The sequence below is a fragment of the Panthera leo genome, chromosome A1, assembly GCF_018350215.1.
Source record: "Panthera leo isolate Ple1 chromosome A1, P.leo_Ple1_pat1.1, whole genome shotgun sequence".
Classification (NCBI taxonomy): domain Eukaryota; kingdom Metazoa; phylum Chordata; class Mammalia; order Carnivora; family Felidae; genus Panthera; species Panthera leo.
In genome coordinates, this window is record NC_056679.1 from 140,375,591 (window position 1) to 140,403,257 (window position 27,667).

A 27,667-nucleotide genomic window follows, 5' to 3' on the forward strand; every position below is an offset into this window, starting at 1 on the left:
TTTATAGAGAAAGAGTGTGAGAGGGGGAGGGTCAGAGAGAGAGGGAGACACAGAATCCGAAGCAGACTCCAGGCTCCGAGCTGTCAGCACAGAGCCCAATGCGGGGCTCATCCCCACAGACCGCGAGATCATGACCTGAGCAGAAGTCAGACGCTTAACCGACTGAGCCACCCAGGAACCCCTACAGTTTTTAGAACAGTTGAACATGCTGGCCGAAATATCATTTGCTAGGCAGAAGTGGTCCCAGGGAAACTACAGATCTGTTTATTTTGCTATTGATTGCAGACAAGAGTATATATTCCTATGATCGCATTTTTTGCTTGGGATCCCCACAGATGACTTCTAGTTATTCTCCTTTTGCTATCCATTGCTATCAGATCTTTGAAGGAAGACCTTTTTATATCATTAAAAAAAAATTAAGGTCAATTAGTTCCTGGTAACTTTCTTCATGCTCATATTTTTATTTGCAGATGTGATTTCACTCTTAACGTCAACCTATTTCCTTAGTCCTCTCCATCTAAAAGGACTTGATTTGCAAGAGATAGAAGCAACATATATTTCAAATACTTAAATATGTTTATGTTCATTATCTAGCTGGTAGCCTGGTGCCATGGCACTGAGAAAACGTTCAATAAATATTTGCTGCTATTACTGGTTTTGCTTCAAGTGTCTGTAGTGTACTGTTTCTCTAAAGGAGGAACTTGTTTCTCTTATCTGTTAAAGATAATTTGAGCAGCTTTCAAGTGGCAGGCAAATGTTTAATGTTTAGATTTGTTTTTATACTCTGGAACCTCGGCGAGTTATTTTAATTTCTGTATGCCTTAATTTCCACAGTTGTAACATGCAGGTGGGACAGTTCCTGCTCAGAGGGTTAAGTGATTTAATACATGGGAACGTACCTGGTCAGAATGTGCCCCTGTAGAGGCAGCCCTTGACTGTTGGGCAGGGGGTGAGGCTGATGGTGGTTCCCCCTCGTCACTACTGCCCCTTGCATTTCTCACCTCTTTGCCCTTTTCTCCCCTTAACAGAAAGTGGACTTCACCTCCTGGGCCGAGGGGCGCCTGGCTGGCTCAGTGGATAGAACCATGCAACTCTTGATCTTAATGTCTTAGTTCGAACCCCATGTTGGGGTAGAGTTAACTTGAAAAAAATCATGGGCCCATACTCTGTTGAAAGTTTATACTCACCAGAACATGCTTTAGTTATCTGTATGGAAATTGAGTGAATCTTACTTCGGGTGGAGATCAAATTATCCTTGTTTGTGTATGTGTAAGAAATCCTAATGCACGTTGTTCCTGTTTCTAAATCAAGTTGAATGGGGATTGGCTTCCTGCACTGTACTTTTCTGTCATCTTAAAAAAAGATTGTGGAGTTGTCACTCACACACTTGAGTGAGGAACTCTGCAGTTACTAAGCATCCTGTTGTCTCTTTTCGGGTCCAGTTGATTGTTGCTACTGCTGCTGGTTTGAAAGCCCAAGTGTTCATGATGGAAACATACCCTGATGGGAAGGAGTCACTTGAAATAAGTGTTAGCCTTTTGCCTGGATCACATTGTAGAGTTTGACGTGGCTAGCAGGGTCTGCCTAGTGCTGTGGGGGTTCAGAAGGGAGGTGAGGAGGTGGATCTGTCTGACACCCCTCAGGCCTTCCTGCCTCTAGAAAGTTAGTAAAGCTTCAATTCATGGGTCCGGCGAAGCTCAACCACTAGGTATAACCTGGGATGTGTGTTGGAGCTGTGAGAAATCAACAATCTAGGCTGTTTGCCACCTTGGCACTTGCAGATTATTCTTCATTCTGCTCCCCTCTTCTACCAGGCTTTTGATTCTAGCATGTTTCATATAAATGTTTTCTATCCCCCCTCTACTCCTCACTGTCCCAAAAAGAGACAGTTGAGACCAGCTAGAATTAATTGACTCCTCCTTGGCCATTGGGTACGTCTGCCCTCGGCTGACTGAGTAGGCTTCCCACAGGTGAGGTAAGGGGGCTGGGAGGTGTTGGTCATAAAGCCAGCCATACAGGGTAGGAGTTCTCCTTTCAGCCCCTGCCCTGAAAAACTGTGCTACCCCATAAAAGATCCAGGAAGGTGGCTTCCCAGAGCTTTGCTCCTACTGAACTCTTACAAGTTTGTCTGAGAAATGGTCGTTTCAGAGCTAATACAAAAGGCTTTAGCTTTTATTCTGAGATTTATTTTCCAAAGGGAAAAAAATTAAACATAAATGAAAAGATAGTTACCTGTCCACTGGAACCAGGTTGACAAAGTCCTTTCATTTGGCACTAATTCTGGATAGAGCTTTAGATTTCTTCCTCTGTTCTCCAAAAAGGTATTTGCTGCTGTTCTTTTGAATTAGTCAGTAGTTTGGAGGATGGTGCTTATATGTTCCTCTTCAATGTAGGCTCTGGCAAGGGCCTTTCATAACAATCGAATGAGTTTAAAAAAATACTATACTACATTGATTACTCTGAAGACAAACATGGACAAAATAAAAGAAACATCTTAAGGGTAGGGACTGTTTTTTTTTTTTTTTTGGTTACTGCCATATCCCAGTATCTGGCACATAAGTAAATCATCATGTCAACAGTGGTTCCATCTAGGTAATGAGGTAATGGGTGAATTAAAAAAGATGTTTTTCCTCTTCAAATTTTCTATGAAAATGCTTTTATAGTTGAACAGTTCCAATAGGTGCCCTTACCCGATGAAGATGCAAAGTTTTTGTTGGATATAAACCCTGCCTTGAGAAAATTACAAGTCTGAAAAGCAGGTCTGTTGGCATGGAAGCATTCAATGGAGAGCGAATTTTCCAGGTGTGTGTGTGTAAGGGCGAGTCGGATGGAGAGACCGACAGAAAGGCTGAAGTGATGACAGGGCCAGGATGCAAGGTTGTTAGGCTACTGTAGTTGGGATAGAGATCGTTGAGAGGCTGGATGAAAAACATAAAGATCAGCAAGGTGAACTTGGCAATGGAGACAGGGAAAGAATCCCAGGTGGGCAGTAACTATTTAAGGTTTTTTGTTTGTTGGTTTGTTTTAGTCATTTCTGCACCCAAAGTGAGGTGCGAACTCAGGACTTTGAGAGTGATAAGAGTCCCATGCTCTTCCCACTGAGCCAGCCAGGTGCCTTAGGTTTTTAACATATGGGAACTGATTGGTAAAAAGCAGTAATGACTCAAGAAGTCATGTCTGCAGTGACGGTAAAGATGGCTGCCATTAACAACAGAGGGATTATTTTCCTGACTGACCAAGAGAACTCTAAACAGCCTAAAAAGAGGAGACCACTAACTATTGTTCTTTGATTCGACCACAAGTGCTGGATGCTGTGTAATTCACACGGAGTCTGCAGACCACTGCCTTCAGGGGTCAGGTGTGATCAGAGCCTTAGGTAAAAATAAGCAGCTTTGGAATGTCCTTCACTTGGAGTTTGTATTCGCTATGTTAGTCACTCCAATTGGGAGGAAAATATTTGTGAACAGTACACAGATCCCAGTACATAGGAGTCTAGAAGCTTATTGGCCCCTTGGAAGTCGCCACTGTCCCCTGAATTATGTTAAAAACCTGCGGTGGCTGTGGTGGAAATACTCTAAGCCTGAAACCATGAGAGGCGTCAAGCGCTGTGAAGACGAGGGTAGCGTAGACCATCTGAGAGCTTGGGGGTTAAGGTGTTACTTGTTGTGTGATGTGGAGTAGGACTTCCCTGAGCTCCTGTCTCTATCTGAAAAATGAGTTGATGTTTACCCCAAAAGGGGTGTGAGGTATGGGATCTTGCTCTGAAAATGACTCAAGTGTGTGTATGTGTGATCGTGTCTGGGACTAATTTTGCCACTTGAGGAACTTTTTAGTGTAGTCTTAGGCATGTTAGTGTCATCCTTTAATCTTCTATCTGCCTCCAAGCCAGTGCCACTTGAGTTTTGTGACATAGGCTGTCTTTGGGCCCATATTTGCAATGACATTTTTTTTTTCTTCTTTCTCTAGTTTGAAAGGCAACGTTTTGAATTTGGGTAACAATACCTGTGACATGTGAACTTTCTAAATACTAATACATAATCTTTGGCCAGATCCTTCCTTATCTGGCTGAACATTTCTTTTCCTAGGAAGTGTAAATAATGCAGACCCAAGAGAGGAGTAGTAAGATCTTTAAACTTGAAAAGACTTTTCAAGAGTAATGTCTTGCAAATATCATATCACTTCACTCATATGAGGACTTTAAGACACAGAACAGATGAACACAAGGGAAGGGAAGCAAAAATAATATAAAAACAGGGAGGGGGACAAAACGTAAGAGACTCTTAAATATGGAGAACAGAGGGTTGCTGGAGGGGTTGTGGGAGGGGGGATGGGCTAAATGGGTAAGGGGCGTTAAGGAATCTACTCCTGAAATCATTGTTGTACTGTGTGCTAACTAACGTGGATGTAAATTAAATAAAATAAAAATTAAAACACACACACACACACACACACACACACACACACACACACACACACTGTTTTGGAGCCCTGTGCCGTGGGGGAATGTTTCATAAAGGGAAACTACCTTAAGAGTTAGGGAAAATCTGTGTGTTCAGCAACGGGTGGATGAAGCTAAGGAAGGCAGTTCTGTCTCCCAATTCTGAGGAGAGAACTTCTTTCTTTGCCAAATTGACATGTTGTGATTTATTGTTAAGTAAAGGAGGGGTGCAAGGGGGGCAGCTGGGGTCATTTAGGGCTTGAGAAGATTTCTCAGGGCTGCTGGGTGTCAACAGTGGGCCAGCTTGCTAGGTTAATAGCACAGCTTTGACTCCTACGATGCTATCGTAATAGCACATCTTGTTTTAGAATTCATAGTTGGCAACCTAGTCGAATCTCCACGGAGCTTTACAAAGAAAATGTTGATTCCCTGGATCCCATCCCCCAGATACTCTATTTGTTTGGGTGTAGAACTCTGGTACAGGTATTCTTATTTTTTCTATTTTTTAAATAAAAAATTTTGAACCGCCCCCCCCCAAAGCCTCAAAGAGAACAGGACAGTGAATACCCGTTGCGTGCCAACAAGGACATTGTCCTCCACATCCTGGGTACCAACCGTACCGTGTGTTCAAGTCCACCATCCAATTTGAAATTCAACCCGAAATAATTTTCCCCGAGCGCACTTTATAACCGTTTGGGTCCACGGTCCAGTCAGGTTTTTCACATGACGCCCACCCCCCACCTTGGTCTTCCCCGGGCTGAACCACCTCCCTATCAGTTCAAGGACACTGAAGCCCCCGAGGGGGCCAGGCCCCTTTCCTGGCATGAATGACTTATGGGTGATGTGGTTTCCTCCCAGCACATCACATCAGGAGGCCACCATGTCCAGCCTCCTGCTACTGGTGATGAATAGATGAATTTTAAAACTCCATAGGAGATTTCACTGGGCAGCCAAGGTTTGAAATCCACCTAATTAAAACTTCTCACTCTGTGTGTTTGTGTTTGTCATAAAATACACAATATTTACCATTTTAGCCATTAAAAACATTTTTTTAACGTTTATTTTTGAGAGAGAGAGACACACACACAGAGCACAAGCTGGGGAGGGGCAGAGAGAGAGGGAGACACAGAGTCCAAAGCAGGCTCCAGGGTGCAAGCTGTCAGCACAGAGCCGGGCACGAGACTCGAACTCATGAACTGCAAGATCATGACCTGAGCCGAAGTCAGACGCTCAACCAACTTGAGCCACCCAAGTGCCCCCATTTTAGTCATTTTTAAGTATAGTTCTGTGGCATCAGGTACATTCACAGTGTTCTGCAGTCATAACCACAATTCTTCTCCAGAGCTTTTTCCTCTTAACTGAAACTTTGTACTCGCTGAACAATAACTTCCCATGCTCCCTTCTTAGCAGTCCTTGGCACCCACCCTTCTACTTTATCTAGGATTTTGACTACTCTAGATATTTCCTACAAGTGGAATCATGTGATACATGGCCTTTTGTGTCTGGCTTCCTTCACTTACTCTCATGTCCTCAAGGTTCATCCAAGTTGTAGAACTTCCTTTTTAACACTGAATGATATTCCATGGTGTGTGTGTGTGTGTGTATACATGTATGTACGTATGCATATATACGTGTCTATGTGTGTGTGCATGTTTGTGTATGTGTGTGTATGTATATATGTGTATATACACACGCCATATTTGTTTATCCATTCATCCACCAATGGACCCTTGGGTTGTCTCTGCCTTTTGGCTATCGTGAATAACATGGCTGTGAACGTAGGTGTGTATGGTATGTGTTTGTATCTCTGCTTTCACTTCTTTTGAATCTATATACTCAGAAGCAGGATTGCTGGATCATATGGTAATGCTATGTTTAATTAAAAAAAATTTTTAATGTTTATTTTTGAGACAGACATCATTAGCCGGGGAGGGACAGAGAGAGAGAGAGAGAGAGACACACACACACACACAGAATCTGAAGCAGACCCCAGGCTCTGAGCTGTCAGCACAGAGCCTGATGTGGGACTCAAACCCACCAACTGTGAGATCATGACTTGAATCAAAGTCAACGCTTAACTGACTAAGCCACCCACATACCCCAATGCTATGTTTAATTTTTGGAAGAACTACTACCCTCCTCTCAGTTCTCAGTAAAGTGAATTGAAGAAGCCTATGAAGGGTGAAATATGTTTGAGTTCAAGGAAGAACTCCATTAGAATGCCGGCCTCTAGGCTCCTGTTGACGTTGCCTCCCCACGGGTGTGTGGGGACCTATGTTGTCTTCATAGAAGATAAAAGACCAAGAGTGTAAAATCTAACTGTGGTAAGATTTACTTTTTTACAGGCCATGTGGCATGCAGGATAAGAGAGTGTATTATTTCATTCACGGTATACATCACTTTTTAAAATTTTTTTTTTCAACGTTTTTTATTTATTTTTGGGACAGAGAGAGACAGAGCATGAACGGGGGAGGGGCAGAGAGAGAGGGAGACACACAGAATTGGAAACAGGCTCCAGGCTCCGAGCCATCAACCCAGAGCCTGACGTGGGGCTCGAACTCACGGACCGCGAGATCGTGACCTGGCTGAAGTCGGACGCTTAACCGACTGCGCCACCCAGGCGCCCCTACATCACTTTTTAAATCAGGAGTTGAGTTTGGGGCTGGTGATTTAAATAGTATTAGTACATGGACAGCAAGTTGCCCTTGGTTTCTATAAAAAGTGTAAAAGCAGGTAACAGGTTGCCTCTTGGGGCTTCTCGGTTTTTTAAAACAGAGTATTTTCATTACCTTAGCTCCTCCAAATACTAAATGTGTGACCTTGGGCAAAGTCTTCGCTTCCCTGGTTCAGGTTATACACCTGTAAAATGGGGATAATTAGAGTACAATGAATTACCTGTGTGAAGTACTCGGTGGCTGGTACAGAGAAAGCACACATTCACTAAAGCTATGAATATAATACTGCCCATCAGTTTCAAAGATGTTACTTAGATCTGATTATCTTTGGAAGTATTATTTGGAAAGCAGGCGTTTGTAAAATGAGCAGCTATTACTATTTTCCTGGACCTGACATCTCTATTTGGCAGTCTATGACTGGTAGCCTCAGGCTCCTAGAGTGGTGATTCTTAATCTAAGCAAAAAGTGGCAGGAACGTGTGAGAACCTGGGCTGTAGAACCATGGACTGAAGGTAAGAGGAAACCATGTCATACGGGTGAGTGTTCGTATTTTTATATACAGCTCCAGCCGTGGAGGCTGAGATTAAGAAAGCATGTTCGGAAGATTTTGGCTTCATTGTACCCTGCGTAAGGTGGATTCGGGATTGGCAGCCTGCTCTTTTTGAATGTTGGTTGTTATTCTATTTCCTGGTTGAAAATGAGCTGAGAATTTTTAGATCAACAGTCTAACTGCATATAACCACGTTGCTGTGTGTTAATGATTAGTTTGGAGCTTGTGCTAAATATAACGTGTGAAGTCCCAGGGATTATTTAACAAGAGAAAATGTTGGTTCTGCAGAGCCTAGTAAGTGTTGAAAATGGGCAGTGTACTTTAGTGGGAAACCTTGATGGAACCCTTCTCTTGGGCCTGTCTTTGGTTGCCTTGTACAGCCTGGGGAGAGATATCCCATAATGCTTCATGTCTTCTAGGAGGGGACACGACCCCAAGAGGTAGATCTTGTGTACACAATTGTGAAAGGAGGGATTGATTTCTGCCTTTTTCTGTGAGTTTAGCCTCTAATGATACTGATAATAACAAGTAGACCTGGTGATAATAACAAGGTACTGGTGCAGTTTTAGAGAAAAGAGGAATTTATTTTCTCACAGTTTTGGAGGCTAGAAACCCAATCATCCTGTTGACTGGGCCATGATCCCTCTGAAGTCTCTGCTAGAGGATTCCCTTCTTTCCTCTTCGCTTCCTGCTTCTCCTTGTTGTTGGCAATCTTTAAATTCCTTGGCTTTAAATGAATCCCTCCAATCTCTTCTTCCATGATGATGTAGCATTTTCCTGGGTGTCTGTTTGCTCTTCTTATAAAACACTACTCGTTGGGTTAAGGCCAATGCTAATCTGGTGTGACCTCATTTTAATTCATTGCATCTGCAAAGACCCCATTTCAAAATAAATTCACATTCCAAAGTTCTGAGCATGCATGAATTTTGGGGGGGGGGGGACTATTCAATTCAGTAAAGCCATTAATTTTGGAAAAAGGGAAAATTGTGGACATCATAAATTTTTAGCACAATAACTTTGGCTGCTCATAAACAGTTGGTAAGTACAGCCACGGAGAGGAGGTGAGTTAGGGGACTGGCTGGTACCTGCTATTAGGTCAAGTGCTTGCTCCTCACCAAGGAGATGAAAGAAGGGGGTTGCAAGCAGAGTGCAGAAGGAGCAGGTAGCAGAGAAAGGGTTGGGCCGCATCAGAATGCAGGTGATGTCTGGTGGGCACTGACCTAGTGAGAAAGCAGTAAGAGCAACACTGTTGAAGAGCAAGCCCCTCGAGCTGATCATTTAAACCTTCTCTCAGTGACTTAAAGTACATTTGGCTCATTCTGAATAAGAGAACTGGGTAGTGTGTGGCCCTTTTTAGAGCAGTGTGTATCAAGCGTACCTTGCAGGGCCTGTAGGCTTAGCCAACGGGCAGAAAATAAGCTCATTTAGAAGTCATTTGATCAGGCTGCATGGCTGAGACATAAATCGCTCCCAACGTAATTTCTATGGCAACAGGACTTGATGACATATATCCATAACTCAAGTTTACGAATATCCACTTTGCGTGTTTTGCTTTGGCCCGGTGAGCACAGAGCCAAATTTGGGGCTCATCTGTACAATTTGTGGAGGGCTTACCCCTTGTTTTCAGTTTATTTATATTCTTTCTGCCTTCCTTGCCCTTGTCTTGTACTGCTCTTTTTACCCCATTTCTTGTTTATTTCTTTTTTTAAAAGTTTATTTATTTATTTTGAGAGAGACAGAGACAGCATGAGTGGGGAGGGGCAGAGAGAGAGAGGGAAAGAGAGAGCATCCCAAGTAGGCTCTGTGCTGCCAGTGCAGGTGTGATGTGGGGCTCATACCCATGAAACTGTCAGATCATGACCTGAGCCGGGACCAAGAGTAGGACGCTTAACTGACTGAGCTACCCAGGTGCTCCTGGTTTTGTTTTGTTTTTGTTTCATTTTATTTTTAAGAGAGAGAGAGAGACAGAGTGTGAGTGGGGGAAGGACAGAGTGAGAGGGAGACACAGAATCTGAAGCAGGCTCTTTATATTCCGACTTGTTTTTACTAATCTATCCTGACTGACCTGCTCAAGTACTCCTAGGAAGGAAGGGAGACATAAGTATTCCTGCGACAGAGAAGCGCTTAGGGCAGATCTCTGGCTGAGGACATAGCACAGTGTCAGGGAGACCTGGCTCTGCTTACTGTCACTCGGCTATGGTTTTCTGTCCTGTGAAATCAGAGTGTTCCTGTTGGATGGCATCATTAGGACAAAACGGGATAGCAAACGTAAAGCACCTGACACAGGGCCTGGCATGTATGGAGGGCTCCGAAGAGCAAGGAAGCGTTCCCGAGAGGGGATGGTGTGAGCTGAGCCCGGAGATGGGAATACTGTGCGGGATTGGGGAGAGCATGGGGACGGGGACTCTCGAAGCCCACGTGCACCTCGTTCTTTCTGCCCATCTTTGCTCCGCGAGGAGCATGTGCTAGCTCCGGGAAGTCAGGAGGCCTGCCCGCTTCCCGGATGCCAGCAGAAGTGACTGAGAGATCTGAAACTCCTAACACTGTTGACCAAGACTATTTTGGGAGATGGATTCATTAAAATTTTATTGCTTTCGTTCGTTTGTTTTTCTTCTCCTTCCTCTCTATTTACTGCCTTCTGTTGTGTATAAACTTTTGAAGTCTGAAGAGCAGACAGCTGTTAATGTTGCCATTGGAGAACCACAGACACAACTTAAAATAAACTGATTGATTTCTAATGACACAGAGAAGTGCTTACAGAATCAAGTGAAATGTGAGGATACACCGTGGGGAAATTAGAATTTAAATTCTGTGGGGGAAAAGACTGGAAGGAAATGCTTCAGATTGTTAACAGTTGTTTAGGTAGAACTCTGTCCTGTTCTTTAGTCTTTCCTAGAGAGGCCTGTAATCATATGAAAAACAGAGGGAGAGGGGCGCCTGGGTGGCTCAGGCGGGAAGCGTCTGACTTCGGCTCAGGTCATGATCTCCTGGCTGGTGGGTTTGAGCCCGACATCGGGCTGTGTGCTGACATCTCAGAGCCTGGAGCCTGCTTCCGATTCTGTGTCTCCCTCTCTCTCTGCCCCTCCCCCACTCACACTCTGTTCTCTCTCTCAACAATAAACAAACGTTAAAAAAAATTAAAAAAACAGAGGGAGAAAAACCCTCACACTAGATTGCATATTACTCCTTCTGATGATGAGAGACCAAGTTCTGTCCCATTGGGACTTGATGGACTTGGGCGAGTATAGTCTCAGCTAGAGGTTGTTGGTGTGATAGAGTTGCTAAGGAATCATACTGCCTTGCCTTCCTGCTACCTTCGCCCTGAGCCTGGGAACACCATAAAACCATTCAGACCTCCTGGGTCCATGCATGCGTGTCACATGGAAATAGGAAGGAGGCTTTCGTGTGTGCTGGTGTTAGAAGTCGGAGGATGGACTGAATTTGAATTGGAAATTGTTGTGTAACTGCATGGATCACGTTGAGAATAGGTTTTCCCATGGTCTGTGCCAGTAACCTCTTTCTTGACACCCTCAAGTCAGAAGATTAGAATGCCTTTGCTCCGTTTTGGGTTTCCCTTCATCAGCATCCAGTCATGTTCAGTGAGCAGAATCTCAGCTGGCACCTTGCCAGCAAGCGCCAAATTAGACATAATTGCACATCAGTTTCACTTGCAGGTCTGGTGCTTACTGTGCCCTGCAGAAGCATGCCAGACCTGGAGCTTTGTTCTCCCTGGGAATAGCATGCCCCAGAAGAAAGGTTACAGTGTAACTCATCGTCCAAACCTAGACATCTTTGTGGGCAAAGAGGGATTCTGTTAATCATGCCAAGGCAACAGTGTCCGCAGCAGTGTCAGCTGGGCCATTTCTGTGGCAGACTGAGACGTAGGGTCCCTCTGCTCCTTAGGATGGACCTTCCTCGGTCCTGTGAAATTGAACCTCCTTTCCTAGACAGCAACCTTGCGAGGAGAGGAGAAGCCAAAACAGTTGGAGAGTGTGCCGGGCATTTGAGAAAAGGGGAGGCAGGGTGCCTTTTCAGGGAAGTTGAACTAAAAATAGAGCACAGCCATTCAGCAGTTGCTTGGACACTTCAAACGCTCTCGCTCTCGGGTTTGTGCCATTGTTCCTTTTCTCTGCATTCCATGTGAGTCCCGTCTCCCTTTCCCCTGTGTTATAAAGGAGCTGGTCTCCAGGCTGCATCGGCTGGGATGCAGCCTGTTTAATATACCGAGGGAGCTGGATGAGAGGGTCACGAGGCCTCTTGTAGCTCTCTGAGCCGTGATTTTATAATAGGTAACCTAAGGCCTGCGCTGCATGAGAGATGAGGGGGCCACAAAGCAGGAACCCTTCCTGCTGAAAGGGCAGGGCCCCAGATCCTCTGTCCCTGGCTGTCCCACACTCAGTGGCATGTTTCTCTCTGAGCGAAGGGAGTGCAGGCCTTTGACTGGAGGGTAGGTTTCCTGGTGGGGTGAGCAGTAGGTGTTGGGGATGCTGAGAGGGAAGAGAAAATGACACCATAGTTAATTCTGTAGGTCAGGCTTTCTCAGCCTCAACACTGCTGCCATTTTGGACTGGGCACTTCTTGGGTGGGGAGGGGAGGAAGGGACTGTTCATTGTGGGATGTTTAGTGGCATCCCTGACACACCATGTGCCAGCAGTACCCCTCCCCACCACGTTATGACAACCCAAAATGTTTCCACACATTGCCAAATGTCCCCACTCGAGAAGCTGCTGTAGGTAAAGAACCAAAATTGTTTTCTGGGTATTTCTGTATTGCTGGGCTTGCTTCTGGCCACGCTCCCACCTTAAGCTTTTATAATACCAGTTACCCGACCAATTAGTGTTTGTGATGGTGGGTGGCGATTTAAAATGAAATAGCCTCACTTTCATGATCTGGGATTTGGCTCTGAAATAAAGTGAGCTGATCTCTTCCCCCCCTCCCCTTTCAAGAGTGCATGAATAATAAAGTCTTTCTGCTGGGAATGGGATTAGGCTTTTTCCCACCTCTTAAAACTCTTTTTGCGGTATTTCTATCACGCCTAGTACAACAGGTTTTTTACTGACCAAAATGTTAACGTTTACTTAAAAAAAAATTTTTTTTTAATGTTTAGTTTTGAGAGAGAGAGCATGAAAGAAAGAATGAGAACGAATTGGGGAGGGGCAGAGGGAGAGAGAGGGAGACACAGAATCCGAAGCAGACTCCAGGCTCTGAGCTGTCAGCACAGAGCCCGACGCGGGGCTCGAACTCACAGACCACGAGGTCGTAACATGAGCCGAAGTCACACGCCTAACCAACTGAGCCAGCCAGGCGCTCCAAATGTTGACTTTTATAAAAAAGGGTTCTCACATACAGCACATGTCACATGTTAATGCATTCATGCATCCTCTGAGGACCCAGTTATACTGCAGATATAGGAGATGTGGGCTGGGCCTGAGATTGCACATGTCAGACGAGTTTCCAAGTGATGCCCATGCTGTTGGTTCATAGGCCACACTTCAAGTAGTGAGTGTCTAAGAAGGACCAACTCTTGACAGTTGAAGAAAAGTTGGCAAATAGGTCCAGGAAGATGATCGAACACTCTGAGTGGGGCAGCATAAAGCTTTGGGCAATCTGCCATTTGCGGGACTACCCACAGACCTTTCCGTGCACCGGACATGGTTGTCTGAGCCCGTCTGTAGCATTGCAGACTGTCAAGCAGCGGGAGGATCAAAGCTTGTAGCCAATTACCTGGCACCGTGAGGAGCAATTTAACAGGACAGCCTGAGACAGATGGCTGCACCCTCTGATTGGGCACTAAAGGGGTAGGCCAGTTCCAGAAAGGCAGCAGATTAGACCATTTTAGACTCTGAGATATATGCTGGCTCCCTGGGTTCAGTTTGAGCAGAGAGAACGAGAACGAGTCACATAGGGGAACCGGCGCCTCCAAATAGCTTTGGCATAACTTGGTAGTTGCTGAGCTCTGCAGGGAGAGCAGCAACCAGGCACCTGCTCTCCTAGCAAGGGACACTCTCCCAGGGTATTGGGCAATATGAGGAACAGTTGGTGCTGTTCTTGTTGCCCTGAAACCTTTGTTTCTGCAGGTCTGCTGGTACCAGGGATGGAGTGGGAGAAGGTACTAGGAACTGTGGGAAGACAGTAAAATATATCCAACTGGTGATGCAAGGAAGGTGGGAGCCCAGGCAACCCACTGTTCTTGTGCCACGAGTGGGGATTGGATATCAGTCTATAAATACAGCAGCGTCTTTACATTGATTATTAAACCAACTAACTTAAAGACTGTACATTATAGAAGTAATAAATTGTCATCCAAGCAAAAAAACCTGGAATGTAAAGAAAAATTTTAAATAATCTTTAATTTTATTACCCAAGTACAATCATTGTGAGCATTTATTTAGACATAGTTCTTTGTAGTTTTTTTCCCCTTCATATCTGTTTTGTTTAATCTATGTTAAAATTAGTTAACATTCCTATCACTCTGATGCAGGTATTAAAGTAAATTTGTTTTATTCATAATTATTCAAAGAGTGTCAATCTATAAAAATCTTTGTGGGAGAACAGAAACAAATGAGTCCTTACATTCTCCAGAAGTCCAGAGACCCTGACTAAATCTTAAACCCCAAGTTCATGGGAGATTTGCATTTGAATAACTTTGCTCCCGCTGAATGAAAAGGAACGCACACATGCACACGCGCACACACACACACACACACACACACACACAACTATATTGCTTGTGTAGGGTTTTAGCACATTTCTGAGTTCTCTCACAGTATCCCTATAGGAGGGAAAGTAGATCTCTTTAGTTTGTAAGTAAGGACAGGATAGTTAAAGTGGTTTAAAGACTAATAGGGGGTACTAGTCTAGACCTCAACGTCTTTCCATATGTCTTTACAGCAAGAAGCAGTCGAAGTAAGAAGATTGGGGATGAGAGAAATGTCACTTGATTGAGTTAGGCACATACACCTATGTACAAAGATTAATTTGTATAGTGCTGTGTGACACATTACCCCCAAAACTTAGTGGAATAAAGCCACCCCTATGTTAAGCTTGTAGATTCTCTGGTTTGGGTTTTCAGGCAAGTCACAGTCTCTCTCCATTTGCTGGACCAATTAATGAGCTGGAAAAGCCTTAGAGGTGTGGCTGAAATGACTTGAAGACTGAACTCAGCTGGGCCTATTGTCCAGAGCAGCACCAGGTCGACTTTCCATGTGGCATGGTGGCTGGCTTCCAAGAGGGAAGGTTTTATGAGAGCAAGGGGAAACCACGTGGGATTTTATAACCTGGCTTCAAAAGACAGATAATACCACTTGTGCAATCCTTTATTCGTTAAAACCATTGTGAGTCTGCCCGGATTCATGGAGATGGGACCTAGACTCTACCTCTTAATGGAAGGAATCAAATCATTTTTAACCACTTAAAAAGAAAAAACACTATTTAGTTCACACTGTGCTGCGCACTGATTAAATAAAAAATTAGCTTGGCTTGAAGTTAGCAAAGCTAAATCAAGAATGGGTTCATTGTAGGGATGCCTGGGTGGCTCAGTCAGTTCAGCATTCGACCTCAGCTCAGGTCATGATCTCATGGTTCATGGGTTTGAGCCCCACATCAGGCTCTGTGCTGATAGCTTGGAGCCTGGAACCTGCTTCAGATTCTGTCTCTGTCTCTCTTCCCCTTCCCTGCTCATGCACGTGCACATGCTCGCTCTCATATAAAAAATAAAACATTAAAAAATTTAAAAGAATAGGTTCATTGTAAATAGAGAAATAAAAGATGTGTATGTTGTAAAGAAGCAATGAAATTAACTATAAGCACATTTATTATAGTATGGGAAGTCCTAGGTGCAGCAATCAGACAAGGAAAAGGGCACCCAAATAGGTAAGGAAGAGGCAAAACTGTCACTATTCGCTGATGACGTGGTCCTGTACACAGAAAACCCTAAAGACCACCAAAACACTATTAGAATAAATAAATTCAGTTAAGTTGCAGGATGCAAAATTAATATGCAGAAATCTCTTGAGTTTCTGTACTAATTTTATATTAATAACAAAGTAGCAGAAAGAAACGAAAACAAAACCACATTTACAATTGCACAAAAAAGAACAAAATATTGGAGGGTGAACAAAATATTGGAGCAGCCGGGGGAAAGAAGATTAAAATATCTAGGAAGAAAGTTGGAAAGATCTATACTTGGAAAACTATAAAATATTGATTAAAGAAATTGAAGGCATACACATGGAAGATATACCATCCTCATGGATTGGAAGAATTAATATTATTAAAACGTCCATTCTACCCAAGGCAGTTTGCAGATTCAATGTAATCCGTATCAAAATACCAATAGCATTTTCCACAGAACCAGAAGATAGAATACTAAAACTTGTATGGACTACAAAAGATTTCAAGATACATTACAAAACTATAGTAATCAAAATGGTATCGTACTGGCACAAAAATACATAAATCAATGGAACAGAATAGATATCCCAGAAATCCACGTTTATGTGGTCAATTAATCTAGGGCAAAGGAGGGGAGAAAATAAAATAGAGAAATGCTAGTCTTTTCAATAAATGGTGCTAGGAAGATTGGACAGCTACATGGCAAAGACTGAAACTGGACCACTGTCTTACACATAAACATAAACTTAATGTGAGATTTGAAACCATAAAAATCCTAGAAGAGCAAACAGGCAGTAATTTTGACATGAACCTTGACAATACTTTTCTAGATTTGTGTCCTCAGGCAAGAGAAATAAAAGCAAAAATAAACTACACCAAATAGTGTATTTTGGACTACACCAAAATAAAAAACTTTTGCACCAGCAAACAAAACCATCAACAAACTGAAAGGACAACTTCCTGAATGAAAGAAGATAATTGCAAATGATCTATCTGGTAAGGGGTTAATATCCAAAATATGTAAAGAATTTATACAACTCAACACCAAAAAATCCAATTTAAAAATAGAGGACTTGAATAGACATTTCTCCAAAGAAGATCTACAGATGGCTGAAAGACAAATAAATAGATGCTCAGCATCACTAACCATCAAGGAAATGCAAATCTAAACCACAATGAGCTAACACTGGACACCAGTCAGGATGGCCAATAGCAAAACGTAGCACGTGTTGGCCAGGATGTCGTGAATAAGGAACCCTCATGCACTTGGGAATGTAAATTGGTGCAGTCACTGTGGAAAACAGTATGGAGGTTCCTCAAAAAATTAAAAGTAGAAATACCATACGACTCAGTAAATTGACTATACCCAAAGAAAATGAAAACACTAGTTGGAAAATACATATGCACCCCTATGTTTGTTGCTATTTACAATAGCCAAGATATGGAAGCATTCCATGTCTACTGATAGATGAATGGACAAAGAAATAGTATATACACACATTATACATATATGTGTATATATATACATATATTGTTAGCCATGAAAAAGAATAAGATCATATGTAACAACATGGATGGAAAGAACTAGACACTATTACACTAAGTCAAAGAAGTCTTTGAGAGACAAATATCAAGTGATTTCACTTATATGTAGAATCTGAAGAAAAAAAGGCAGAAACCGATTCATAAATACAGAGAACAAACTGGTGATCGCTAGCCAGGAAGGGGATGGGCAAAATGGGTGAAGGGAAGTGGGAGGTACAGACTTCTAATTCTGGAATGAGTAAATCACAGGGATGAAAGGTACAGCACAGGGTACATAGTCAGTGGTATTGTAATAGCATAATATAGTGACATATGGCAGCTAACACTTGTAGTGAGCACAGTGTGATGTATAGAGTTGTCAAATCACTGTGTGGTACATTTGACATTTGACAATAATTTCAAATGTACCCTTGTATATCAGCTAAACTTCAGTTTTCAAAAACAATGAAAATAATTGAATAGAAAAATTGAAGCCAGCCTAAGAGTTTAGCGTTTAAGGAGTGGTTTAAATAATTTATGAAATCTGTGTATTGGCAATATCCTGCAGTCTTTGAAAAGAATGATGTAGCTCTATATGGAGTGACATGGAAATATACCCATTTATTAAGCGGAAATAGTATTTACAGAAAAACATGTATCCAATGATTCGTTAATATTTTACTGTAGTCTATACACATATGTGAAAATTTTAGGAAAATTTCTAATGAAGATAAGAATATGATGTGGGTGGGTCTTAGGTATGAAGGAGAGAGAACTCACTTGTTACTCTCTATAGTTCTATGCTATTGAACTTTTATAGTCAGTAGTATGTATAAAACCAATTATGTGGATCGACTTCTGTTTAGTGGTGAAAACTAACAAACCATACTGTGTGTTTTGATTCAACATGCAATGGATTTTTTAAAAAAAATTTTTATATTTACTTTTGAGAGAGAGACAAATTGTGAGAGGGGGAGGGGTGCAGAGAGAGAGAGGGAGACACAGAATCCGAAGCAGGCTCCAGGCTCTGAGCTGTCAGCACAGAGCCCAACATGGAGCTTGAACCCATGAAGATCAGAAGACCATGTGACCCTGAGCCGAAGTCACATGTTTAACTGACTGAGCCACCCAGGCGCCCCAAACATGCGAGGGATTTTTTTATTAGAAGTCTGCAGAAGAAGAGCATTCTTCTGAGCACAATGTGGAATTTAAGTGTTTTATTACTTACCTGTTCATATCATGAACCTAAAAATAGTGGCATAAAGTTTGGGGTGACAGGCATACTTTTCATGTTTGATGTTGAGTTATTCTAGTTTCTAACCTAGCGTTACATGCTGAGTCCATTAAAACCAGCCAATTACCACTGTCCCCTGTCATAGTCATACTGGTTCATGAGCAGGTCTCAGTCACAGTGGCGGTGCTTTCTTCCCCCCACACAAAGCTGCGCTCTCCCACCCTGTCCTACTTTGTTTTGCTAGTCTCAGAGTGTCTTGGCCCCATGTCAAACTTTTTTCCCCAGTATCACCTCATGGTTGTGAGCTGTTCATGATCAAAGTTGTTCTTATTGGAGATTGATAGTGACTTGCCTGAATTTGCACAGTTGAATTCCTGGTTTTTCTTTTTCCTACCCTTTGTTGGCAGTTAGTTAACTCTGCAAATTTAGAAAGTCCTAGGGAATAGCTGGGAAACGGAACCTATTTCTTGGGGTTTTGATATTCCCAGGTATGTCAGTGTTCACAACCCAAACTTTTCAATCCTTTGGGGCCTGTTCTAGAAAACTATCTATTATTGTAGAAATGTTATGGCCTGCCTTTGTGGTGCCTGCCTCTCTGATTCCAGCATTTAATAAGCTGGGGTGGAGTTTTGTTAAAATCTGAAAAGGACATTTCAGAATAAAGAAACTTTAATTGGGTACAACCACTTAGACTTGACTCTTGAGTGTCTCCTTTTGATATGGATTGTGTCTGGACCAGTTTGTCTAAGTCCTGGCTCTTGGTTCATAGGAAATAATGTTGTCTTCTCTTTGCATATTATGTATACATTAGAAAATGAAAACTGTGTGAATAATACTGTGTGAAATTAAAAAATTTGATAGTGATTTTAGTACTCCTGTATTGCTGTTATGATTTGCTATGTGAGATTTTTAACCTTCCAAATGTAGTAAAGTTGACTTGGTAAACATGTAAGTCAGGAGAGGGAATTGGTTGCTTCCTGGGCCTGCTGTTCTATCTTGCCTTCCTTGTGTTTTATGATAGGTACAGATGCAGTAGGTGTGGTATTGCACGAGAAAGAACTGGTCTGCAGTACATTGTCATTGCCAGCCAGATTTAAGAAAATCTCTTTGTTGATTAGGTTTGCATTCTCTCCTCTTCACCAGAAAGTCTGCTCACTGGCAGCACAGTTCCTGAAATGCATGGTGATTCCAAGTGACCTTTCCATAATGCCTTTAGTAGAAGTTAAGAGTAGACAGACATACTCGTGTTGAGTGGAATCATGTAATCTTGCATTCTCTCTTAAATGAAATTAACTATATTCATATAATCAAATTGGGGAAATTCAGTAGCATTAGAAAAGATGTACAGCTTTAATAAGATTTAAACGGGTTTATTTCTAAGGCAGTATTCTGGGGTTGGGTTTGTCGTTGATATTTTTTGTTCGTTTTTTGTTGTTTTTGCTCGGTTTTTTTTTTTTTTTTTTTTTTTTTTTTTTAGCATCGAATAGTTCTCAAACTAATACAACAGGGCATAAGCACAAATGTAGATTTCGATCTGTATTTTAAAGGTGTAAGCCCTCTACTTATTTCTTGTCTTGCACACAATCCAATCACATTTTATTTTTCAAACAATGATATTATTTAAAGTAATATCATATCGAGAGCTGGTAAGAGGGACTTAACCTGTGCCAGTGAGTCAGCTGTGTCCTCGCTTGGCAGATGTCTCCTGTCCTTAGGGCATTTACCGTTGAGCAGGACAGACAGAGACATAAACTAAGGGGTTGTGAGAGGATTGGCTTAGAACATGGAGCTGGGTAATTTGCTGCTTCCAATCCATCATACTCTGTTCCCTAGCAGGCAGGCCATTATGGATAGTCTATAGGCTCCCTTGCCCTCTGGCGTTTGGGAGATAAGTCACCATGTATGTTTTCCTTGCTTCCACCTTCCCCAGGCTGTTGGTTAGAGGTAGTGCTGAGTTCCTCTGCCGAAAGACACAACTCCTGTTAGATGGCCCTCTTCTGCTGTTGCTGCAATTAAGTTCTTGATGCAACCATTTTGTCCTCTTGTCCCTTCAGACCTAGGGAGGGTGATAGCGCTCCACTGTGGCTGGCTCCTGGGGACCTCAAATCCTTGCTAGTTTCCCTTACCTTTTTCATACTTTTGTAAATCATGCTTTCATTAAACTCTTTTCTTTACCCTGTTTGAGTACCATTTCTTTCCTGCCTGTACCCTGAATAGCTAGACAATATCCCAAATGAAAAAGTTGAGGCTTAGATATCAGTGAATAACAGAACTGGGGTTAGAATCTAGTCTATTTTGTGTCAAAGCCTGATTCTTAAACTCAGTGTTTTACTATTTGCCTGTAGTGACTTAGAGATTCTTACTATCATCTTGAAATTGAAGAGAAACCTGAGGGAAGTTGGCCACCTGTTGCATGTGAACATTGTTAGGTTGCTAAACAACAAACTATCTCCTGCATTTTTAAGTTAGTGATGTACTTCAATTCAACCTCTGTAGTTCAGAGTTTTTTGTTACTTTCTTTGGGAATTGCCATCAGGATTATTTTATCGGGAAGGGGAAAAAATCTAAAGTAATAAAATGTTCAATTTGCCACTTAATTTTCTAGGCTTGGCTCAAGTTGACTAGTGGTTGTTGGCAAACATCTGATCCTATCTTTAAGGACCAAGTTTCAGGACATTTAAAAGAAATGCATAATTAAGTTGAAGGGCATTCCAAAAGAAGCATCTAAAAATGTGCTCAGTAATGCACCCAAGTTGGAATGAACATAGAGCTTCTTGGCCAGTTATTTTGGAAGATAACATATTTTATTTCTATGTGTGATCTCTTGACTTAGAAATACCAGAATTTTATCATGTTACCTGAGTCTCCTCCTCTCACTGCCAATTATTGCCTTATAACCAGACTGCTCTTTGAGGCAACATAACTTAATGGTTAAGGGCTGGGCCATTGAGGGGCCCCTGGGTGGCTCATCAGTTAAGCATCTCACTTTGGCTGAGGTCATGATCTCCTGATCTGTGGGTTCGAGCCCTGCATCAGGCTCTGACATTTCAGAACCTGGAGCCTGCTTCAGATTCTGTGTCTCCCTCTCCCTCTGCCCCTCCCCCACTCACTCTCTTCCTCTCTCTCTCAAAAATAATTATTACAAAAAAAAAAAAAAAAAAGCTGGGTCATTGAGCCATGCTGCACTGGTGCCATCCAGGCTCCACACATACCTACTGAGTGTCACGGGGCTCTGTGCCTTGGTTTCCTTATTTGATAAGTGAAAATAATAGTACCTACCTTACAGTTTTGGGGAGGATTAAAGTAATTATGAAAGGGTTTAGGAGAATGTCTAGTACCACTATATAAATGCTAAGTAGTGGCTAGCATGTTGAGTTTTTTGTTTATCTCTGATCATCATCTTCAGTCTGGATTCCATTGATCCTTCTGTCCTTTGCGTAATCACATTCCTTCATAGACCTTGTCCATCAAACTTTAGTGAGTTTCTTCTTGGAAAGATAGGGAAATTAACTCCCTGTAGTTCCTACTTTTGAAGAGGTTGTATCCAAATCCTGGCATGGAGAAAAGGAACCAAAGGAGAAAGAAGAGATTAGGAGCCTGGTTGGGAAAGGGAGCATGCTGTGGGGGTGGGGGTGGGGGTTGGTGTGGGGGGGGGGTGTTGGTTTGTTTGTTTCTGTTTGTTTTTACAAAGCTAGTACTTAGGATTCAGCCCCACGTTTGGGGTGGTTTTTATTGAGTCTGATGTTAATGAGCCAGGTACCTTTGTCATTCAGTCACTACCTCCTGTGCCTCCGTTTGGAGTTTGCAAAGTGTTGTTAATATTTCTTACTTCCCTACCTTCCAGTTAACTTGGGGGACCTCTTGCATGACCAGCATCCCTCTTGCATCAGACATATAATAGATATCAAAATCAAAGGAATTTTGCTTTTAGAAGTTATGCATGAGAAATCCCCGTCTGCCATAAATAAAGAGGGCATTCAAAGCCTGAATGTGGACTAGGAATGGGAGAAGGATGGCGCATGGAGAGTGAAGTTCAGGCCTCAGGAGGAATAGGGAAATGGCACCCAGTGCTCCCTGCGTTGACTCTAGAAATCAGAAAGAGCTGTTCTACCCACAGTATGAGGAGTTGAAAAACTCTGCCCCTGGCTAGAGAATGGCCATGGGAAAAAAAAAGAGAGGGACTGGCCAAAAAAACTGGGACCCAAAGCTGGGTCACTCACAGATGAGGTAGTGAAATTCTTATCCATGGGCTCAGAGCCCCTCCATCTCAGACATTAACACAAAGTTGTTTAAAACCAGTGGGGAAGGTTAAGGGAGCTATAAAAAGGGATTGGGCTATAAGACCCTTGTTGATAATATATCTACTCTACCTCTCAAATTTTCTTTAGGGGATGTTGTAATTCTCTTCTTCCCACCCTTCCAATGAAAATAAAAACTTATGGTATGATTTATTATAAGAACTCTTTCTTAACTTCCAATTGCCTGATCTCATTTCCTTTAATGAAAACGGTATTGCAGTAAAATTAGGTTATAACAGTTAAAGTCTTGATCCTAATACAGGCCTATGGGTTGACTTATCCCACGGGATAGCTCTAGTAATGCATAAGAAGACTGTGCGTGCTGGGTGTATGGAATGGGGAGGGGAAGGAAGGTGAGTCCTTTTTCACTCAGAGTACACTGACTTCATTTTTAGAGCCACAGGCCAGGTCTGAGAGCACATCTGGCCACTCATGCCTCCTTCACTTGGGATGAAGAGATTAAACATTGAGTGTGTGTAAACCTGTCTCACTTACCTGAGTCACTACTCAGCCAGAGGCCCCCACTCCCACCTCCTTTTTTTTTTTCTCCTAAGTTCACATTCATCTAACAGTATGATACAGGAATAAAGACAAAATTGTTTCTGCCTCAATCTGAGGAGATTCATTGAGAGCTTAAATAAACCATGTCCTGGTTGAAGATTTTCTCTGGAACAGGCTGTACCGTGGGAATGCCACAGTTAATAATGAGAAAACACATTCAAGTTAATCATTTTGAGAGTTTTAAATCCTCTTTATAGAACCTCATTTCAATATAATAGCTGTAACACATAAAACAGGTGGAAACAAAGGTTATGGTAGGTGCACAAACTGTAAAGTTCAACATTATCCCCTTGTATATATACAAACGGTCAGAGCTGTGTATGGAAGAGCATGGGTTCTAGAACCTTAAACTGGTCTGCCTGGCACTGGGGCTTTGGGCAAGTCCTTAGCTGTCTGAGCCATGTTCTTCTCTGTAAATTAGGGTTCTCTGTCTAGTAGGGTTGTGGAGAAGATCAGTAATTACATGTCAGGCCACTGGCACAAAGCCTGGTAAATTAACAAATGGCAGATGTTACGGGACATGGCATTTCATGTCTCAGATACACCCAGGGTTTGTCATAGAGCAGGCGTTCAGCTGTAGACTTAATTCCTGCAGTTTTAGCACATCTATTGGGCAAAGTGTAGAGTAGTTTTATGAGATACTTGTATAAAACTTTAATCCTTAACACTTCTTTTTTTCATACCAAACTTACTTTGGTGCATTTTTCTTTCTGTCACTTTTTCACAAACAGGTAGGGCATTGAGTACAAAATCCACAAACTGATAAAAATGGGAAAAGGTAGGCTCTTCCTTTTAGTAGACAGCCTTCCAATGGTAGAAGGAATAGTGGAGTTAGGAAATCTTTAATAGATGCTGATAGTGGTGGATGAAACTTTTATAAAGAAAAGGTTATTTATATAGTCTCAAGGTATCTCCCCACAAAGGACTTACTTGTTGCGGGGGGGGGGGGGGGGGGGAAGTATAAGCATAGTGGAGAAATCTGGTATACCTCTCCTTAACAAAGTGATTAAAGTTAACATCATCCATGTGGAAATAAACCAACATCCCCTGCCTCCTGATTTGAGTCTGTGAAATCACACAACTTGAGTTTTGTGTGGTAAGTGCAAAAACTACATATTCTGAATCAAATCCTAAGGAAACATCAGACAAGTCTAAGCTGGTAGACATACTATAAAATGGTCTGTAATCCTCAAAAACATAAGAGCAACAAATATAAAGGCTGACAATTCAAGATTAAAAGAGGTTAGACATGGCAATGAAATGGCGTGGGACAGAAAGCCGTAAAGAACGTTCATTACTGGGATAAGTGGTGAGACTTGACTGTGGGTTAGCTAATAGCATTGTATCAATATTAAATTTCCTGATTTGGATAATTGTGCTGAGCTCATGCGGTAGGATGTCTTTGTTCTTAAGAAATACACACAACATAAAATAGCCTACAAGAAAAGAGGCACGGAAAATGCAGCCGTAGGCCAGAAAGGTTCACTTTTGCTGTTAGGTTTGCCAAGGGCTGTCTGGTCCGCTTTACTCCTGTCCCATTGAGACCTTGGGAGAGGTAAGCAGGATTGCTGACAAAAAGAGAAAGGCATTTTCTCTGAGCAGAGGTGAAATACCCTATATTGAATGCCTTGTTACATTTTTGATGGATGAGTAACAAGGTGTGAGAAACCTATGAGAACGCCAGAAACAAAGGCCTGGCTGTGATCATTCTTCACTTATTAGAGTATTTTATTTAGATCTTTATTTTTTTAACAGCCTCCAGGTGGATGGCATTATGAGAGTATCATTTAACTTTTTGAAAAATATTTTTCATCCCTTAAGCTAATCTCAAATCATTAATACTGTTAAAGAGAAGGTAGATGTAAAAGTATTCCCATTTAGCAGGTGAGGAAAACCCAGAGAGGTGCTCACTGTGGTTCCTCTCACACCTTCCACCTTCATCCTGTGTCTTGCAGGGATTGGGTTCTTTTTAACCATGGATTCCTATGTGCTTGTTGGCAATACAAGGACACGTGTAAGTATAGGAGCAAACCTATCTTCTCTTGTATAGTTAAGCAGTAGTTCTTGTTTTGAAAGGAAATTAGACCAGAGAGATGCCGTTTCTCATTTGAAACTCTTTGGTTCTACAGAATTGGTGAAAAAGGCCAAATTTGATTCAAGATCCATCTCTATGTCGTGAGCCCTCTGGATATTCCTAAATTCATCCCCGTGAGGCTGGAGCCGGCAGGTGTCTATAGGACTCCCCCAGTGGTGCATAAGCCATTGGATCTGTTACTGTTCCTATGGGAATTGGTTGGCAAGCCCCCCCCCCCCCCCAGGCCCAGCTGTCTGCCTTTCTGACAAGTAGCAGAGTGGTCAAGGGTGGGGCACTGGGGCTGGGATGCTAGCCTGTGTTTTTCGGCTCTGCCACTTGCCCCCTCTGGACTGTGGGCAAGGATCATGCTTCAGATGACAATAATAATAGAACATAACTCACAGTTTTATGGTGAAGATTAAATGAGTTAGTATCTGCGAAGATGTTAGAACCACGCCTGGCATTATACAAAGTGCTATGTAAACATTTTTTAAATCGTGGTAAAATACACATAATTCTCATATTAACCATTTTAAGCATACAGTTCTGTGGTATTAAGTATATTCACCATCCCTCTCTAGAATATTGCGTCTTCCCAAGCTGGCACTCTGTACCCATTAAATACCAACTCCTCATTCCCCCCTCCCAGCAGCCTCTGGCAACCACCCTTCTACTTGATGTTTATGCTTTTGAATATCCTAAGTGCTTCATAAGAGATTGTGTGGTATTTATCTTTCTCTGGAACAGCTCATTTCACTTAGCATAATGTCCTCAGTGATCATCCATGTTGTAACAGGTGTCAGAATTTCCTTCCTTTGGAAGGCCAACTTGTATTCCATTGTATGTATAGATCATATTTTGTTTATCCATTTCTCTGTTGGTGGACACTTGGGTCACTTCCACCTTTCAGCTATTTTGAGTAATGCGTCCTTGAACGTGGGTATGTCAGTACCTGTTCAACTCCATGCTTTCACTTGTTTTGGTTGTATACCCAGAAGTGGCATTATTGGATCACCTGGTAATTCTGTGTTTAATTTTTTGAGGAAACACCATTTTCTACAGGGATTGTACCATTTTGCATTTCTACCAGCAGTGTGCATGGGTTCTAAATTCTCCACATCCTATTTCTTTTTTTAAATAAGCTTTTTTTATGTAGGGACGCCTGGGTGGCTCAGTCGGTTGGGCGGCCAGCTTCGGCTCAGGTCATGGTCTCACAGCTGGTGAGTTCGAGCCCTGCATGTGGCTCTGTGCTGACAGCTCGGAGCCTGGAGCCTGCTTCAGAGTCTTTGTCTCCCTCTCTCTTGCCCCTCCCCCTGCTCACGTTCTGTCTCTCTCTGTCTCTCAAAAATAAATAAACGTTTTTTAAAAAGTAAGCTTTTTTATGTATAAAAACATTGGGGGTATTTATTTAACAAACACCAGTCTAATAATCAGTGTTGGTTAAGTTGTAGCTTTAGCCTTTTCAAAGAGAGAGGGGTGAGCAAGATATTTTGACTTGAGGGGCACCTGGGTGCCTCATTCAGTTAAGCGTCTGACTTCAACTCAGGTCATGATCTCACGGTTCGTGGGTTCAAGCACTGCATCAGGCTCTGTACTGACAGCTCAGAGCCTGGAGCCTGCTTCAGATTCTGTGTCTTCCTGTCTCTCTCTGTCCCTCCCCACCCTCTCTCTCTTTCTGTCTCGAAAATAAACATAAAAAATTTAGAAAAGATATTTTAACTAGAGAAGTTTGGGGAAATGTTTTGGTTAATGAGATACTAATTAAAATGTTTACCATCAAAACTTGTACCCAAACCTTAATTCTGTATTTCCTGCCCCCACCACCAGAACTCCCACTGTACTCTACTTTTAAGGATAAAGGCGATTCATAACAGGTATGCTCACGCCAAGAACTTAGAACCAAAGAGCTTTTTGGTTCGTGTGCTGGAGTGTGTAGAGAATGAGCTTGCTCAGTTGTATCTACCAAATTGGAGTACATCTACCTTCCAAGAGTTTTTAATAACTTGAATGAAGAACAGAAGGATCCAACATGAAACCAGTTCAGCTCTGAAAAAAGATGTGGAAAAACAGATGGGATGAGAAGTTCTGGTTCCTCTTGGACCCACAATGTGAGTGGATGCTGCAGGTAGCCGTGCACTAAGACCGTCCTCCCATTCCATGTGCAGTTCCGGTGAGCCCTGTGGATCACCAGGAGGGGTACTGATGCAGGGCAGGGGCAGACGCTGGAGGGCTGATGGGATGAGTAGATCCGCTGCCTCCAATGAGATGTTCCCCGGGAACCACACCTCCCAGCTGCTTCTCTGCCTAGATTTGCCTGCGCATGTGCAGCCGAGTGTGAGCTGAGCTGGGTCAGCGCCTGAGACCTCTGCGCTGTGAAACCCGGTGCCGGCGGGGTGCAGACCCAGGCAGCCAGCAGGGTA

General features: G+C 42.6%; 1 protein-coding gene across 2 annotated transcripts in view; it reads left to right on the plus strand.

The window, feature by feature from the left end:
* The window catches only part of IQGAP2 (IQ motif containing GTPase activating protein 2), a 294,057-nt gene that overhangs the window by 8,717 nt on the left and 257,673 nt on the right, over nucleotides 1–27,667 (plus strand). Inside the window, exon 1 of one of the 2 annotated variants that reach the window (XM_042941443.1) lies at nucleotides 27,110–27,355. The exons of the other annotated variant lie outside the window; for it this stretch is intronic. Within the exon in view, the coding sequence (XP_042797377.1) occupies nucleotides 27,304–27,355 (52 nt within the window). The 5' untranslated portion in view covers nucleotides 27,110–27,303. Of the gene's footprint in view, nucleotides 1–27,109; nucleotides 27,356–27,667 lie in introns of those variants that run through there. 2 annotated transcript variants of the gene reach the window in all.